The following is an 18,647-nucleotide window of genomic DNA, read 5'->3' on the forward strand; positions in this document are numbered from 1 at the left end:
AGCGAGATGGCGGTGCGCATGCGCAGAAGGAAAGCCTTCCAAGGCCGTGTGTGCAGTTTAGGGCTGCGTAAGCCCAACTCGCTGATGCTTTCGCCCTTGATAAGCAGGTGTTTTCAAGGTTCCTGTTGCTAATGCTGTGCCAATAAGGCCAGTGAGTTCAAAATAATGGGACCATAATTTAACGACACTACCCCTGGAAAAAAAGGACATATGGCATCCCTACCAGCCAGCTACTAAGTCACAACTCACCACAATAAGTCAGAAACGGTCTTATGTGTAAACACAGGTCTTTGTAATACAAAAGGAGCACTTTTAGTTTCAGTTGACAGAATACTGGAGAGCCTGTTAAGGAGCTTAAATAGCAACAAGGAGAAAATAAATAGTGACACTGCAATTGTGTCACATTGAGTGTAAGAAGTGTTGCCAGGGTCTTGAATATTCCTTCAATGGATTATTCAGTGAAATCCTATTATTGGCATCTGTCTGTCTCAAGAGGCAATGGAAGAGTGTGCCATATGAGAGCAGCAAGGAGGAGGATATGTCAAAGAGAGTTGGGACACAGCCTTGTTTCACGCTGCTCTTTCTAGAGAAGGTGTCCAAGGATGAACCTGTTGGTTTCTGCTTCCCTCACTGAGCAGCAGCTGCATGTCACAAGACAATGTTTTCATTCCACAGTTCAGTTACTGTTGGGTTCCCACTGGAAAGGGGGACTGGATGTGACGTACACTGGTTTTCTGTTTCTGTTCTGTGGTTTCTTTGTTGAGGGAGTTGCTCTGCTCTCACAGAGGCAAGATGTACTTTTGTGTGTTCTCGGTATAGCGAAATAAAATAGCAATGTAGCCATACCGGCCTCATCCTTTCGTTGCGGTCTACACTCTGCTGGGCTCAGGACAAGACGAGCCATATCAGCTCCAGATGGGCCGGAGCTGAATAAACTAACAGAACCATCATACTGGACGGTGCTGCATATGTTCTTGTGAAAAGACACGATCATCTTGTGGAGCTTAGGCATCCTATCACATTGTCAGGTCTATCATGGCAGTGTACAAGGGGCATGTTTGCTCCCAGCATTTCTCCCGCAACTGGTGCGGTGAGAGAATCATGTTGACCTCTGAGCTCTAAAGCCGCATGGTGGCTCGGGATATCGTATCATTCTGCACTGGGGAGGAACTGTCCTGTTCAAACTCATTTATTTTGATATTATTATGAAGTCTGATAAACAGGAACATGGGAAGCTGCTGAGGAGCACCAGTGATTCACCTAGTTCAGTACTGTCTACACACTGACAGTGACTCTCCAGGGATTCATGTAGAGATCTGTACCTGGTCCTGCAAGGGTTTGACCTGGGGACCTTTTGCATTGAAAGCAAGTAAGTGCTCTACTACTTCATATCTGATGTTTTCTCCCTTTATGCTCTTGATTTATGGGCTACTACTAAAATGAGGCTGCATTTTAAGCTGTATTTTAATTAACTGTCCCCCCCCCCAATTACGTTTTATTGTAATTTATATTTGGTGTTAGCCACTCTGAGCCCGGCCCTGGCCAGGGAGGGCAGGATATACCGTAAATAAAATATTATTATTATTATCTATTTGCATTTGAAATGTAAATTCCCCACTAGTCCTGGAATTGCAGTGCTCAGATCATGGGGCAACAAACTAAGGCCCTTGGGCCAGATCAGGCCCAATTGCCTTCTGGATCAGGGCCACAGACAATCCGGAAATCGCCGTGTGGATCGCCAACGCGTGTGTTCTTTTTCTTTCCCTTTCCCTCTTCCTCTCCCTCTCCCTCACATGGCAGTGCCGGCGCCTCCTCCCTCCTGGTTTCTCCCTGCCCTGCCTAGAGGAGGAAGGGGGCTGGGCTTTGTTGGTACCAGCAGCAGCTGCAGTGCTCGAGCAGCCGCCATTTTAAGCAGCCTCTCTCTGGAGCCCTTTCCCGCACCGCTCATCGTCCTTCCGCCGCTGCCAGCCCCTGCCACTCACAAGACACAGGTAAGCAGCTCGTGGTGCTCTTGCATCATTCCCCTCCCCAAAATATAGTCCGGCCTCCCACAAGGTCTGAAGGACAGTGGACCGGCCCCCTGCTGAAAACGTTTGCTGACCCCTGGCTCAGAGGAATGACACACTGCCCCCATCTTTCAGCCAGAGAACAAAGAGCCAATTACAGTGGTACCCCGCAAGACGAACGCCTCGCGAGACGAAAAACTCGCAAAATGAAAGGTTTTTTCGTTTTCGAGTTGCCTCACAAGACGAATTTCCCTATGGGCTTGCTTCGCAAAACGAAGCTTGCCCCGGGGACAGCGGGTCTTCTCTTTTGAAGCAAGGGGCGGCGGGGAGAAGCGATCTTCTCCCCGCAGCCCCAGGTCCGGGGACAGCGGGAAGCGCTTCCCGCTGCCCCCGGACCTCTTTTGAAGCAAGGGGCTGCGGGGAGATCGCTTCTCCCCATCGCCCCTTGCTTCAAAAGAGGTCCGGGGACAGCAGGAAGCGCTTCGCGCTGCCCCCGGACCTCTTTTGAAGCAAGGGTTTGCGGGGAGATCGCTTCTCCCTGCAGCCCCTTGCTTCAAAAGAGGTCCGGGCCAGCGGGAAGCGCTCCGAAGCCGGGCGGGGGGGCGGGAACACCTGCCCCCGCCACCCCGCTTCGAAACGCTGCTCCGAAGCGGGGTGGGGGGGCGGGAACACCTGCCCCAGCCACCGGGCTTCGGAGCACTGCTGCGAAGCCGGGCGGGCGGGCGGGAACACCTGCCCCAGCCACCCCGCTTCGGAGCGCTGCTGCGAAGCCGGGCGGGGGGGGGGGCGGGAACACCTGCCCCAGCCGCCGGGCTCCGGAGCGCTGCTGCGAAGCCAGGCGGGGGGCGGGAACACCTGCCCCAGCCACCCCGCTTCAGAACGCTGCTCCGAAGCGGGGTGGGGGGGTGGGAACACATTCTGAAGGCGGGCGGGGGGCGAAAGTCTTTGTCCCCCCTGCCTGCCTTCCCAGGGGCTTTTAAATCGCCCCGGACAGTGGAGAAGTCCTCCGCTGTCCCGGGGCGATTTTAAAATGCCGCCCGCCAGCATTTTAAGATCGCCCGGACAGCGGAGAAGTCCTCCGCTGTCCCGGGGTTTTTTAAAATGCTGGGGGTGGGAAGAAAAGCCCTTGTCCCCCCCCCCCCCCAGCCTTCAGAAGAGGTCTGGGGACAGACTGTCCCCGGACCTGGTCTGAAGGCGGTTTCCCTAGGAACGCATTAATTGATTTTCAATGCATTCCTATGGGAAACCGTGCATCGCAAGACGAAAAAACCGCAAGACGAAGAGACTTGCGGAACGAATTAATTTCGTCTTGCGAGGCACCATTGTATATACCTCCTGCCTCCTAGGAGGAATATCATGGAAAAGGGAAAAATAATCCTCATACTTCCCAATCCGGTGTATCATAAGCCTTACTGATTTTAAAGTGATTAATGGGCAATGAGTATGCATGCTGGTTCCAAAGAACAATCTTAAACTCATAACTTTTATTGCATCACAGAATAATTGCCCCTTAATGTTTAAAACATGAAATACTGCTTGCCTAGATAAACAACTGTTTCCAGAAAGGTAGCCATAATCATCTGTTGCAGCAAAAACAACAAATTCTTGTTGTACCTTAAAGACAATTTCTTACTCTTCAAGGTGAGGACTCTGTTTTTTAAAAAAATAATTATGGCCCCCAAACCCTATGGACACAAGGGAATCAGCGCCGCTGAACACACTAAGGCTTTTTTTCTGAGTAAATATGTAGAATTTCACATCTGTTGTGTTTTTTTCTACAGAGATAAATAGGAATAATTCTCCAAATTCAGTTAATAAAAATTCACACATAAATTAGCTTTTCTTGATGCTTAACCTTTAAAGAGGCCACCTAATCCTTTATATATCCATACAGTACCGTATTTTTCGTCCCATAGGACGCTCCGTCCCATAGGACGCACCTAGTTTTTTTGGGGGGGGAAATAAAGGGGAAAAAATTCCCTTTCTCCCCCCCCCCAAAGCAGGTCGGGGAAACAGAACCAGGTCGAGGAACAGCAGGATGGCGGCGCTGCGCCTCCCTGCTGTCCCCCGAGCTTGTGGGGCTGGCCGATGTCTGCCCCGCGCGAGGGGCGCTCTGCATCAGGGCGCCCCCCCCTGCGGGGCGGCAGGCTGCTATCCGCAGCGTGGGGAGCCTTGTGGGGAACTCCTGCAAGGCTCCCCACGCTGCGGATGTCTGCCTGGCACGCGGGGGCGCTCTGCTTCAGGGCGCCCCTCGCGCTGGGCAGCAGGCTGCTATCCGCAGCCTAGACATCCCTGCCGGACCTCCCGTAGGGCTGCCTAGGCTGCGGATGTCTTCCTGAAGCCTGGAGAGCGAGAGGGGTCTGTGCGCACCGACCCGTCTTGCTCTCCAAGCTTCAGCGAAAGCCTGCATTCGCCCCATAGGACGCACCCAGATTTCCCCTTCATTTTTGGAGGGGAAAAAGTGCGTCCTATAGGGCGAAAAATACGGTATATCCAACAGTTCACTGTACTGTTTCTTCCTAAAGTCCAGTAGCGTAGCTAGCCTGCGGCAGGGGGGGCAGTCTGCACGGGGGGGGGGGTAGAGCACCATGGGGGTCTGTACTGTGGCACAGTGGCTGCTGTGCATCAGGGGTTGGGATTCTGGGCAGCAGAGAAATTTGAGGGCGGAACGGTGGTTGCCTGGCATTTTGGATGCTACAAGGGGGCGGAGCCACTTCCCATCCCTAAAATCAGCAACTTCCTAAAAAAGGCTCAATAAGCTGGTGGTGGTTGCTACACTGTTGCTTAAGTCCCCAAAATATCAGAAACTGGCTCCACAGTAACTCAGAACAAGGCTTTCAGTGTTGCTGCCCCATTCTGTGGAACAGCAACCCTGTTGAAATATACCAGGCATGCACTATCTGTACTTTCTAAAACAATGGAAGATGTTTCTGTGTGAACAAGGTTTTCCAGCAGCTCAAAAATCCTTTGCCACAGATGTTCATTTTGTATTGTTTTTAAACCTACAGTATATTCAGTTATTTTTTATATAGTTTTAAAAACCATTTTAGCTGTTTTTATGATATGTTTGTAAATCACATTGACACACATGTAAAAGGGAATTTATAATTTCAAGAACAGTCATTAAAATAATGTTGGAATTTCTTATAAATAGAGGGAAAATGTTGAAAATGTGGTTGCTGGGCTGGGACATGTAAGGAAGAAAAAAAGGAAAGTAAGTGTTGGCAAAGCTACCAGTTTTTTGTACTCACTTGGTGTAACAATACGCTTGTAATATTTCACTTGGTGTAATATTAACTCAGCCATTTATGCAACAGCTGAGAAGATGAGTCAGCAGTTTGCAAAACGCCATTTTTAAAAGCAGCCAAGAATAAGGGAAGAAAATGCAGATTTCTATTTTCACAGTTGATGCCTTTACAGATCAGCCGTTTTCTGGAAATCCTGCAGCTGTTTGTCTTCTTGAAGATGTAAGTTTTTGAAACTTGTCTTTACCAGAATGCTGATGTTTGTGGCTCAGTGGCAGAGCATCAGCATTGCATGCAGACGTTCCTAGGCTCAGTCCCCAACATCTCCAGGTAGTATTGCTGGGAGAGATGTTGCCTGAAACCCTGGAGAGCTGTAGACATAATGAGCTAGATAAACCAATGGCCTGACTCAGTGTAAGGCAGCTCCCTACATTACAAAACTTTGCTGTGTGTGACTGGTGCCATTTATGTCAATTTTTAGTGATGCTTTTCTTGACTAAGGATTGGTTTGTTGTGGGTACAGAAAATTCCTGTGCTGTTTATCTGGCCCAGTGTTTTTCAAAAATTCCTGCCCTCAGGAAACTTTTCACAGTATTGTCAAGACTTTCCAGGAAGCATTTCTGCAGTTAATGTTTCCCTCACTGAAAAATCCCTGCTAAGTTTTCTAGAGTTTTCTAGAACACAGATTGAATTCCAAATTAGCCTATTTCATAAGCACCGGCAGTCTTATTTATGAAACAGTTGTGCACAATGCTTAGATTTAATCTGATTTAGTCGTATTGATTTAAACAAAGCCAACCCAAGGTATTTTGTCACCCGAGTATGGTTGAAAAATGTCAATTGCTACTTTTTAAGGTGTTCTAGCCCCTTCAACAGCATAGCATCTGTTTATGATCTGTGATCCTGACTACAGTGGTACCTCTGGTTACGAACTTAATTTGTTCTGGAGGTCCATTCTTAACCTGAAACCGTTCCAAACCTGAGGTACCACTTTTGCTAATGGGGCCTCCCACTGCCACTTCGCCACCGACATACAATTTCTGTTCTCATCTGAGGTAAAGTCCTTAACCCAAGGTACGACTTCCGGGTTAGCGGAGTCTGTAACCCGAGTGTTTGTGACCCAAGGTACCACTGTACTGCTGTGCCACAATCAAGAAGTAGAAAATAACCTTATATCAGGCAGTGATCAGGCCACTCCTACAGAAACTGGATCTGGACCCCGAAGATACTGACATTCTAGCCTTCTTGGACAACTATTTGAATGTTTCTAGGCACTTGTGGATGATAGTGGCATTTGAAGAACTAGATTCCCTCATTCAGAAAAGCTCCTCCATAAGAGAAGGCAGTGGATTGACTCCAAAAAACACATGAAGGTCATCAACTTGGTGCCTACAGGTGCCATGGCACCCTCAGGTTGATAGTCTTAGATAATGTACTGGATGGACCAATAGTCTGACTCAGTATAAGACTTTTTTCCATGTTTGTTCCTAACGAGTTCTTTTCCTGTTTGTGCATGTGTTGCCCACTGGATTTTATTTGTGCCTTTTGCCCCACACAGCTACACTGGCTGCGCTCAGGAGTGCTGTGCCAATGATTCAGTAGCTCAATTGGCATGCCATCTCTCAGTCTCTGGATGCCCATTTGCAAATATGTACTTGTACAGTGGTACCTCAGGTTACATATGCTTCAGGTTACATACGCTTCAGGTTACAGACTCCGCTAACCCAGAAATAGTGCTTCAGGTTAAGAACTTTGCTTCAGGATAAGAACAGAAATCGTGCTCCGGCGGCGCGGCAGGAGCAGGAGGCTCCATTAGCTAAAGTGGTGCTTCAGGTTAAGAACAGTTTCAGGTTAAGTACAGACCTCCGGAACCAATTAAGTACTTAACCCGAGGTACCACTGTATCTTGAATCATTAAATCTTGGACCATGTATTGCAGAGCTTTCCAAACTTTTCATGTTGGTGACACACTTTTTAGACATGCATTATTTCACAACACAGTAATTCAGTTTTACTAGCCAACCGGAGGTTAAACTAACCACTTTTCAGCCCCGAAAGGAGCGTGGCGAGCGTTCATGTGACACACCTACACACTGCAGCTGACACACTAACATGTCGCGACACACAGTTTGGAAAGCTCTGATGTAGTGTATATATGTGACTTGACCTTTAGACTGTGGTTTGGCTAATTTTCTAGAGATATGTACCCTCTGCATATAGTTTTTTATTGTTTCTCCATGCCATGCCATACAGCAGGCTTCCTCAACCTCGGCCCTCCAGATGTTTTGAGACTGCAATTCCCATCATCCCTGACCACTGGTCCTACTAGCTAGGGATCATGGGAGTTGTAGGCCAAAAACATCTGGAGGGCCAAGGTTGAGGAAGCCTGCCATACAGGAAGGATTGTTCCAAAGCTGTTTGTGGGGGGGCAGGGTAGTCCAGATTTCCTCATCCTCCCAACTTTTATTATCTTTTTTTGGGGGGGGGAGTGGGGGTGCAGAGACATTTTCATCTCAACATCACGTTTTCCTGATTGTTCCCAAGCTGTTGGGATTTTCTTGGTGGGGAGAGGGAAGGAGCCCAGTGCAGAAGGATCATAATTATTTTCTTTTCCTGGATTGTTCCCAAGTTGCTTGAGACTAGGGGGAGTGCAGAGTCATTATCATAATCTTTATTATGATCATTATTATCATGTTTCCTCTGATTTTTCTCAAACGTTATGGGGGAGGCATTTCAGTGGCATCATTAGTAGTACAGTGGTACCTTGGAAGTCGAACGGAATCCATTCCAGAAGTTTGTTCAACTTCCAAAACGTTCGAAAACCAAGGCGTGATTTCCAATGGGCTGCAGGAAGCTCCTTCAGCCAATCAGAAGCTGCAGAAGCCCCATCTGACTTACGTTCATAAACTGGAACACTCACTTCCAGGTTTGCGGCGTTCAGAAGCCAAAACGTTGGACTCACAATGCGTTTGGGATCCAAAGTAGGACTGTATCATCACCGTTTTTTCCTACCTAGCCTGCTGCTGGGATTGTTCCCAAGTTGTTGGGGGTCAGCACAGCACAAAGGCAGAAACATTATTAATATCATCTCATACACCCTAATTTTGGCATGATCGTGTTTATTTAGTTGAATAAATAGGTCCCCCATAAAGGACTGTGCACAGGGCCCCACAAACCCCTGGGTCAGTTAGGCCAAAATAAGAAAACACAGGATTGCTATATTTCAAAATTACCACAAGATGGTGCTAGTTAGTTGTCTGAATTTGTGGGTTTCTGCTTTGCTTTGCTTTGCTGGGTCATTCCATATCAAGTGATCCAACTTTTTCACCTCATGTCATCCAGTTTTCTTAATATTTTGTACACTTGCTGAATGATCAAAACTAAGTTTAAATCTAAAATTTAAAATTTTTATCCAGTTTGTGATGAACTTAAACTTAGTTTTGATCATTCAACTTAGTTTTGATCATTCAACAAGTGAATCATCATTCACTTGATCATTCAACTTAGTTTTGATCATTCAACATTCAGATTTTCCCAGACATCCCAGCAATTCCCGCCCTGCTATGTCAAGGGAATTACAGACGTATTGTATGGTATCTCATAGGGAACTGCCTCCTAATGGCAAAGGTGATGTTTGGGGTGGCTTGCAGGTTATTTTTTTAGTTCTTTATTCCTACTGCTTCTGCATCTCTGTTGAATAAGAAACAGTACCATGAACCCATTTAAGCTTCATATGTAATGCTAGGCTCTTTGTTTATCAGGTCTTTTATTTTGCTATAAAATAAATAATACAAATTCACGGGCAATTATTTTATTTTTAAAAAATAGGAACTGGAAGAAGGTTGGCACCAAAAAATCGCAACAGAAATGAACCTCTCAGAAACGGCATTCATCAGAAAACTGGATCCTACTGATGACTTTACAAGAAGTAAGACTACATTAAAATAAGCAGTAATTTTTCAGTTGACTTCAGCAGAAGGTAGATCATATCCGCTGCTTTAAAAAATTAAGGAAGGTTGATACTTTAGTTAGTAGACTATAATGTAAGTTGAGGCAATAAATACTTGGTGTATAAACATACCACAGACCTAATCTGGTTTAACAGTTAAACTTTTTACCCAAGGAACCCTGGGAATTCTACAATTTCTAATGTGGCAGAGTGGACTATTGCTTAAGACTAAAGCAGAGAGATACCACTGAATGCTCCTTTGCATAAAATCTCCCTGCAAGCAGAAAAGTAGCAGAAGGGGTGACACAGATTAGAATTTTTATTCCTAATCTGCTAGCTTTCTTACAGAGAATTGAAACAACAACTCAGGGATGCATTAAGAATGGCATCTGTCACATGCAACCTGGAGTGGTGTTACCAACTCTTGGCACCTCAGGAATGCGCCATCTCATTTTGTAGCACAGGCAGTCCAGGGCGTAGTTCCATCTCATTTTCTTCATCTTGGAGGAATTTTCATCTGTGGAACATTTTTATCACCAAATAGCTGACACACACAATAGCCTATAGGGAGGCTACTGATTCATCTTCTCAAATACCTACCACACCCATACTTCCATTTTTAAAAATTAATATTGGTCATTGGCATGTTACAAATAGATGGGTGTTTTATTTCTCTTTTATCAAAGAAAACCACAGATGTTATGTGGAAAGATGTTACACGCAGTAACACTATAAAAGGGCAAGTAAATGGCTGAAAATCTGGTGTGATACAGCCATAAAGCTACAGGAAGAGTTTACTGTAAGCCTGACTCTTGAATTTTCTTTTCCTAGGTTCCCGTTTTGGATTAAGGTGGTTTACACCAGCTAAGGAGGTCCCACTCTGTGGCCACGCTACCCTTGCCTCAGCAGCTGTGTTATTCCACAACAAGAGTAATTAACATTTAAGCTATAAGTTATTTGCAAATAAACCTTTCAACCTATGTTACAGTTATATGTTTCTAATTTTAAAAACAGAAAATGTGAATTCAACCCTCACTTTCGTAACTCTGAGTGGAGAATTAAATGCCAGACAAGCAGGCGATCGTATTATCCTGGATTTACCTCTTTATCCTACTTATCCACAGGTTAGATAAACTTAAATTGCCAGCACTTTTCCAAAAGATTAGTTAAGAGCAATCATTATATACATATTTCTTTCTTTTCATCCAGGATTTCCAGGAAGTAGAAAAGTTAGTGAAGGTAATTAGTGTAATCCTTATATTATTTATTGTGATTTTATTAAATGTATAGTGAATAACAGAGTATTCCAACAATTCAACAACATTGTCCTTATTACTGCACTGTACACTTTTGCAGAGTGAGGCATGTCTAACCCTGCAAAGGGCTGCCGGTAAACCTCTATGTCAGTGGTTCCCAATTACTACAGATCTCCTGTTTTTCCAAAGCCCCTACTTTTGAAAATTTTGATATATCTGTGGTAGCTTTTGTTACGTTAATGTTGCCACGGACACCCTGGGTGGGTTACATAGACCCCCCCACAGGGTCTATGGGCCACCAATTGGGCACCACTGCTCTATGCCATACACGTTATGCATCATTATGTCTCTTTTCCCATGCCATATTGGCCTGCATGTAGCAAGCATCCTCTGTACCTCAAATTATGCAGATGCAATTTTAATGTTTATGAAACATTTCATTAATCATGGATGCTAGCTCCGTGGTAAAAGATTTTATTCCAGGTAGTGCTACTATATTAGGTTAGTTACTGTGTCCTTATTGCAAAATTGTTCCATTAATAAAGTAGGGAAAGTCTGTGGTTTGTGGTGAACAGAACTGGGCTCAAATCTACATTTGGACATTAGGTACACTTTGGGCCTGACCCCAACTTTCAGTCTAGTCTACTGTGCAAGGCTGTTGTGAGGATAAAATGGAATAATCATGCACACTAGGGGTTACATTAGAGAGGATGGGTACTTCTTGGTTTTTGACAGATCCAGGTAAAGGAGTAGAGACTGAGCTGCATTAATAGTGTCAAGGTACTGTGGGAGGAGATGAAAAGTGAATGTATCTCTCCTTTGGGCTTTGAAGATCTCAGCCAAATTATCTCTGAGCTCTTGGGCATCAGTCCATGTGTTTAAGAGTGGCTTCTCTAAATGCTCTAAAGAAACCAGGAGGAATCTGAGTGAGCAGACAGAAAGCACATGTAGGCTGCATGTTCTCTTTCTGTGTTTATTTGGACCATGTGAAGCTTGAGCCCTGTACGTCATCCTGATGCAAAGATGAGTAAGCTCTCTCTGCATCTGGAGCACACAAACAACTTATTCCAGAGGGAGAGGGGTTTAAATTTGGGTTCTCAAAGTGTTAAGAAGAGGAAGTTATCTGTCTGCTCTCCCACACGTGTGCCTAAAATGTGTGCATCCTTTGATTTGACTGAGAATGTAAAAAAGGTAAAGGGACCCCTGACCATTAGGTCCAGTCGTGAACGACTCTGGGGTTGCGGTGCTCATCTCGCTTTATTGACCGACGGAGCCAGCGTACAGCTTCCAGGTCATGTGGCCAGCATGACTAAGCCGCTTCTGGCGAACCAGAGCAGCACACGGAAACGCCGTTTACCTTCCCGCCGGAGTGGTACCTATATATCTATTTGCACTTCGTGCTTTCGAACTGCTAGGTTGGCAGAATGTAATGCATCCTTAATGATTGTAATTTAGGAGATGCTCTAGTTCTTTGGGGTTCATCCTGTAATATTTTATTACCAGGCAGCTGTAGGCGATATGAATGTTCAAGATGTTCGCTATTCTCCTGACACAAAGAAGCTCCTTGTCCGTCTCAGTGATGCTTATGGAAGGTATATGTGTTTTTCTACAAATTTCATTAGCTATTAGCAAGGCTGGGGAATATTTGGCACGCCAGATGGTTGCTGGATTGCAGCTCCCCTCATTGTTGACCATTGGCTGTGCTGACTTGGGCTGATGGAAGTTGGACTCCAACAATGTCTAGAGGGCCATAGGCTTGCCATCTTTGTTATATGTAAATTAATGTGAACCCCACCTCCCCTCCTTTGATGCCTTATTCTGTTTGACTGGCACTGCAAAACCCCTGGAGGGCAGCAAGTTGGTGAAGGCTATAGTAGACATTATACTAGTACTGGGCGCTTGCTCTTACTGTCACTATCCTTACTTTAGATACCAAGAACTGCAGTATGTTTTAGCTCATAATTGTTCTTGCTGGCATGTTTTAGCTTTAAATTTGCATACGTAGGAAAAATATATTTAAATGTTTAACATTTCATGCTTAACCTCAAGGTCTGATTTGGAGAAAATACAAGTGAATGGCCAAGAACTTTTGCTGGCTGAGAAGACTGGGAAAGTCCAAGGATTAATAGTCACACTTAAAGGAGATTTCCACAGAAAACATGAAAGCTATGACTTTTTCTCTCGATACTTTGCTCCGTGGGTTGGAATTTTGGAAGATCCTGTCACAGGTGTGTTGGTGTGTTTAAGCAGGGCTTTGCTCTCATTTTTATTAAACATAGGGGAATAATTCCTGTTGGAAGCTTTACTATGTACAAAATTCAGAAGAACTCTTGGGCTACTCTGCTGTAGCAAAAAACAAGAAAAGCCAATGATACCTTTAACAAATGAGCAAAATGAGCTTTTACTCTCATCAGATACATCTGTTGAGGCAGATTTTTGCCTATGAAAGCCCATGGCACTATAAATTGCCCAGCATTATTTGTTATATGTACCTATATTGAACTAACATGATAGCTTAGAAAAATACATGTGTATATAGATGTGCATATTTGGTGTTTAAAACCCTTAAGAGATTCTTGAAATAGAAAAGTAAATGAATCAACAATAAAATGGATGCTAGATGCTATATTTTTCAGGAGGACCACATGCACATGAGTGGGTTTTAGTTTTGGTATAATTTCAAAGGTTGACCTAGAACCAATGAAGAACAAATAAAAATAAAATACACCACAATCAATATTTAGAATGGCTTTTAACACACTCTCAAAAGCTTGGTGTTTATGGGTTGTTGTTGTTGTTTAAAAAACCAATTTGATAAAATATGGTCATCTGTCAAGTCTTCCCATTCTACCATGTTGAAGAAACAAAGTCCTGGAAGATGCCATGCAGGTATGAGATGGGTTAATAATAATAGTATTTGTATACAGCCTTATACCCTTGGATCTCAGGGTGGTTCACAAAATAAAATCACATATAAAAATCACAATATGAAAAACAGAAAATACATAATAAAAACAAAAAAGCAAAGACAACCCAATAACCCCCCTTTCCACAATACATTTTAAAAGGGCCTCAATTAGCCAAAGGCCTGGTTAAAGATAAATCTGCCTTCTTTCTTCAATTCTGGATGCTTCAGCCCTCATGACTGCAAGGCATGGAGGAGAATTCTAATGTGTGGAGATGTTCTGCACATCCCAAAGGTCTTTGCAGGATACTGCCCTTCCCCATGTGACAGCCAGTTTGCAAATGAGGATAATAATTCAGCCTTACCTTACTGTGGCATTATAAGGATTATTTTTTTAAAATGCATGTGGTGTGCTTTGAACCCTAAACATGTTACACTTTTTCGGTTATGATTATTACATCTTTTCATTTTCTTTCCAGGATCTGCTCATACTGTCTTAAGTAGTTACTGGTCACAACAACTGGGGGGAAAGGAAATGTGTGGTAAGAATCTGTCTTCATTTATAAGAATAAACCTTAGGGCTCAATAATTTAATAAATGTAATCTGTTAAAAATAAAATCTGCAGAAACTTTAACTACACATTAATTTTTCCTCCTGTTTAGCCAGAGGGTCTGAAGGCAAGCAAGGGTTCAGGAATGTATATGGTCACAGTGCTGTGCAAGGATATCAGGTGTATTAGTTTTTCCACCCTTGCCAAAATTGATGAAAGAAGAAATGTAAACCAAGCTGTTCTTTCCAGTTTGCATGCAGCAGGGTAAAATTACTGTGGCTTTCCTTCTAAAAATAAGAACCATAGGCAAGTGAAGATGATATTGGTCACTTAAAATCAATGGCAATATGTCTTTCAAGCCTGGATCTAAAGAAATACTTGTATTATTTTTAAGCTGTTTGGCTCTAGGTGAGTTAACATACATATGGGATTTGCTGTCCCCATATCTACTTGAAACTGTAGATCAATTCACACATTACTCTGGTGTGGGGTAATTTTGTGCTCACTCAGGAGCAGGGCATTTAGCCCCATCCCCTGCATCCTTCCCCCAGACATGTGTTCCATGTGGTTGTCTGTAAAGGAATTCTTATATGTAAGACCTTACATGGGAGCAGGATCTCGTGCATTAAGAGTTCCTTCACAGAACTGTAAGTTCGGAAGAGACACTTTTCTTCCTAACTCAAAAACTCGCCTTCTTTGAAGGCTCTTCCCTGGCCCCCAAAGGTGGAGGGAGCACGAGGAGAGACTGTGCAGCATATAACATGCACATAGGCTGCAGAGTTTTGTGGGGGGCAGGTGGAGTTTGCATCCTCCCCATTTGCTGTCTAGGGTGAGGGCTTCACCATAGCCGGTCAGTGGATTGGCTCTGCTGAGTTCAGTAATTCCATAGAGCTTTCCCCTTTCTTTAATCCATCTGCTGCTCATTAGTGACAACCAAGCATTGCAGCATGCATCGTTCATGGGGAACACAGATAATAGGAAATATAAATACAAGCCTCCCCCCTCTCTTTGTTTAGCATTTCAGTGTTCTGCTCGTGGAGGAAAGTTGAAGATTCTGCTTCGGTCTGATGGAAGAGTAGACGTCAGTGGCCAAACAGTCATTGTGTTGAAGGGTTTTTTGACCATTTAAGAAAATACGCTGAAAAAAAGGAGAGAGAGAAAATAAAATGAAATAAAGCTCTTTGTCATTACAAATTTCCATTTCTTCTTATCGTTGCTGATGCAGATGAATATTTTACAGAGAAAACGACTACTTAAATCAAAAGGCAAAATGGACATAATTCAGAAGACAGGCAATTTAACTGAAATTTGATTTTATAGTTTTATCTGATTTTTATTTGTTGCATTGCATATTTGTAAACTGCCCTGAGACTATTGTGGTATATAATTTTTTTTTAATTAAAATAAAATAAAATGTTTGTATACTTTTATTTCCATTACTATCCTCTTCTGTGCTATCCTGGCTGCTTGAGCCAGATCATAACAGATTAAGGAACACATTTATTTAATAATGTGTTGCAATTTCTGTCTAGCCCCTTTGTAACTGCTTGGGACAATTCATTCCATGACTGTTTAATCCTGTCTTCGTAAATAGCTCTACGTATATAAGCTTGAATTTGGTAGACCTCTAAAGCAGAGTTAGAGACCGAATGCAATTCTCCAAACCTCTACTTCATATTATCCTTTTGTATTTTTGCCTGGCTGGAATGTGCCCTTGTACTCTGGTGATGCCTCTTGCTTTGTTGTACGTCTGTTGTACGCAGGTAAATTTTTTATTAATTGCTCCACCCATTTTTGCCTCTGTCCCTACAAGCCCCAACATCACATGGCCCCCAGAAGGTTGTCCAGAAGGGAATGTGGTTTTCAGGATGAAAAAGGTGCGGGCAGCAGTCTCCATCATATTTGAAATCAAGTCTCAGAAGCAAGTAAATCACACTCTGCAAGTTAGAGTTAACTCTTTATAAGCAAGAACATGATTTGCACAGACTTGGCCCAGTGTCAGGCCTAATGAGGACAGAAGCTCATCCCTGGTACGTCTGATCCCATGGATCAGTTGCCAAGACTAAAAGCCCCCACCTCCCCACAGCTGTCTTAAGTCCCCTCCAGGGTTTTTCTAAAGCAACATGAGACTGTGCCTGCATGAAGCTAGCTTCTTCACCCTTTTTATGCCTCCTCTTGTTCTGGGAAACTAGAGGGGAAGGGAGCTTTCTTTCCTTGGGGTGTTTCCTAGCAGCTTCCTTCTACCATTCCTCTGTGTCCAACTAGTCCATGACCTCAGTCCTGGTTGGTTCCCTCTTTATTTTCCCCCCCAGGTCAAGCAGCTTGACTCATTGTTGCCACCATTTTAATTCCCTTATAATGCAATACCACACTTTGCCCTGCACCTGCCACACACACCGGAAGCTGGCCCTCTTTCAATAACCTAAACATGTAATACACATATATCCACCTAATTCTGGATCCTCCAAAACTAGTTCGGGGGGGGGGGGCAGGGACTACAGAACAACAGAAATTAAAAATCTCTAAATAATACAGATAGTCGCATGCAACTACTTGAAAATGGATGAGTGTCTTTTTCGTGGTTGCCAGCAATCTGTTAATGTGAAACTGCCATGTGATTTGGAAGATAATTTGCTTCTTCATGATTTAGAACTCCGAATAAGACCTCACCCAATTAAGGCATAAAGGTCAAATATTTGTCGGTGTGGGACCAGATGAGTGTGTACCTCTCATAGCAACTGACCTGAACCTCTGGGTAGGCTTCTTTAGAGGCTTTAAGCTCAAGTTGCCCTGAATAGTTTTCTATTAGACATGTTGATTGTTGGGTTTGCATACATGCAAAGAAGGGGAGCTGTACCAAGTTGAAATGCTAAAGAGCATCTGCTATACAAATCCTGGCTATTGCCCTGTTTTAAGAACATCAGAGCCATACTGGATCAGAACAAAGGTCCAGCATCCTGTTCTCACAGTGGCCAACCAGATGGAACCTGTAAGTAGGACCTTGAGTGCAACAGCATTCTCCCCACTTGTGATTCCCACAGCTGGTATTGGGCTGTCTAGTCCATACTGCACTGCTAGTCCAAGTCTTGGATAGTTGAACAGGGGTAGTAAAGTCTTACTGTTTGGGGCTGAATGCTTCACACCAACTGGCCTATCCAGGAGCACCACACAGACAATAATTTACCTATATGAAATGCTTGTATGACTCCTGTAGCTGCACTAAGGAGGCAATTACTGTTCACCTGTCCAGATTTAACAAATAGACAATGCAGTTTTCTTTCCTGGGGGAATAAAATAATCAGCCGAGTCTAATAACTTTTTTAAAGCACGGCCTATCTAAATCTTCCTGACTAGACCAATATAGTTGCTGCTTAACGCAGATTTCTTTATTCATTGTGTTGGGCTTTTTGGTACAGTTTATTTTTTCCTTTGTGTTCATTTCTGTGTAGTGCAGACAACAACAAAAAAAGAGAAGCAGAGAGCTCAGGTGGGAGTCTGAGCTCTAAATGTGTTTGTAATCAACAGATTAGTTAATCAGTCATGATTTATTAATGATGAATTAATTATCCCTGATTTTGCATTTCTCCTGGCTAAATGGAGCTTTAAAGAGGTTATTTTATTAATCATCGTGGTGCTAATTGCAGACACTTACAGAAGGACTGCTAATTAAACATGCAACCGTGTGCAGAACGAGGTCTTGGCTGCTGAGAGTGGCAAGAATAGAAGACCTCGTTTTCTGAGCAGTGAAACTTCATTCCCCATGAAATATTACTGTGTTGACCCGACCATACTAATTAGTTGCCAAGATCTGTTTTAATACATTACAGTTTTTTCCATCAGCAAAAATAAAATACCTGGTTATGTGTGAGGTGTTTGTGGGATCTTTTGCTTCTTTTTGCATCCTCCCATTGGAAAGTTCAGTGTGTTGTTCTTCCATTGCCTCTCCTTGCTACCATTCTAGAGGTAAGTCAATACCACCAGTGTTGTGCAGATCTGTGTCATGAACTGGCAGGACAACGAGGAGGAGGGTGAGGATCCTGGCGAGGGGTGTAGCTGGGACTGGGACACACCAGGGCAAGCAGAGGATGGAGAAGGACGTACTCACAAGGGAATGGAGCATGGCGAGGTGATGGAGGACCCATCACCAGAGCCAGAGGGGCCCATGTACATGGGCTGTGAGGTGTAAGGAGCAGTGAGAGTGGCACTCTAGGAGGCTGAGGCAGGCAAGGGCCCATAGCCCAGCTCTCTAGCTGGCCAAGTGGGGCTCACTAGAACAGATGAGAGTCACCTGCCTCATCAAGCCCAGATGCTGCAATCAGCAGGCATAGTGTAAAAGGGAAGCAGAACTGAGGTGAGGTGTCTGCTCAACTGCCCTTGGTTTGGATGCTCCTGGACCACTTTGGGACTATGCTTTAGGATTGTCTCTGGACTGTATCCTGACTGGGACTTCAGACTTTGCTACCTGGATTGACCCTGGACTGTGTTTCCTGAACTTTGGACTTCGCTTGTGTGGTCTGACACCCCCCCCCCCGACTTTGGACTTGCTACCAGGTAGGCCAAGGGCTCAACTTCAGGACAATCTGGTTTCCCCCAGTCTATTTGTTGCTGTGAGCTGCGTCAATCCTCTCATGACAATAAGACAGAATGGGAAGCTCCAATGATATTTAATCCCAGCTTCTTGCAGTTTAATCATACAAGAACATAGATTTATTCCCCGCCCCCGCCCGTGTTTCAT

At 44.1% G+C, this 18,647-nt stretch overlaps 1 protein-coding gene across 4 annotated transcripts; it reads left to right on the forward strand.

The window, feature by feature from the left end:
• Nucleotides 1–69: 69 nt before the first annotated feature.
• PBLD (phenazine biosynthesis like protein domain containing) lies at nt 70–15,334 on the forward strand. Of its 4 annotated transcripts, none has more exons than XM_081189814.1 (9): nt 70–257; nt 9,080–9,179; nt 10,032–10,130; nt 10,215–10,324; nt 10,410–10,439; nt 11,960–12,048; nt 12,506–12,684; nt 13,841–13,903; nt 14,929–15,334. In XM_081189814.1, exons 2-9 carry the CDS (start codon nt 9,119–9,121, stop codon nt 15,039–15,041), a joined length of 744 nt encoding a protein of 247 aa, XP_081045940.1. In that variant the 5' UTR covers nt 70–257; nt 9,080–9,118; the 3' UTR covers nt 15,042–15,334. The 4 variants fall into 4 exon arrangements, with proteins under 4 accessions (XP_081045940.1, XP_081045939.1, XP_081045938.1 ...); XM_081189813.1 differs by lacking the exon at nt 70–257 and adding an exon at nt 1,231–1,369; XM_081189812.1 differs by lacking the exon at nt 70–257 and adding an exon at nt 5,265–5,473.
• The last annotated feature ends 3,313 nt before the right edge of the window (nt 15,335–18,647 follow it).

This window comes from Podarcis bocagei (genome assembly GCF_964188305.1).
Source record: "Podarcis bocagei genome assembly, chromosome: 4".
NCBI classification, from domain to species: Eukaryota; Metazoa; Chordata; class Lepidosauria; order Squamata; family Lacertidae; genus Podarcis; species Podarcis bocagei.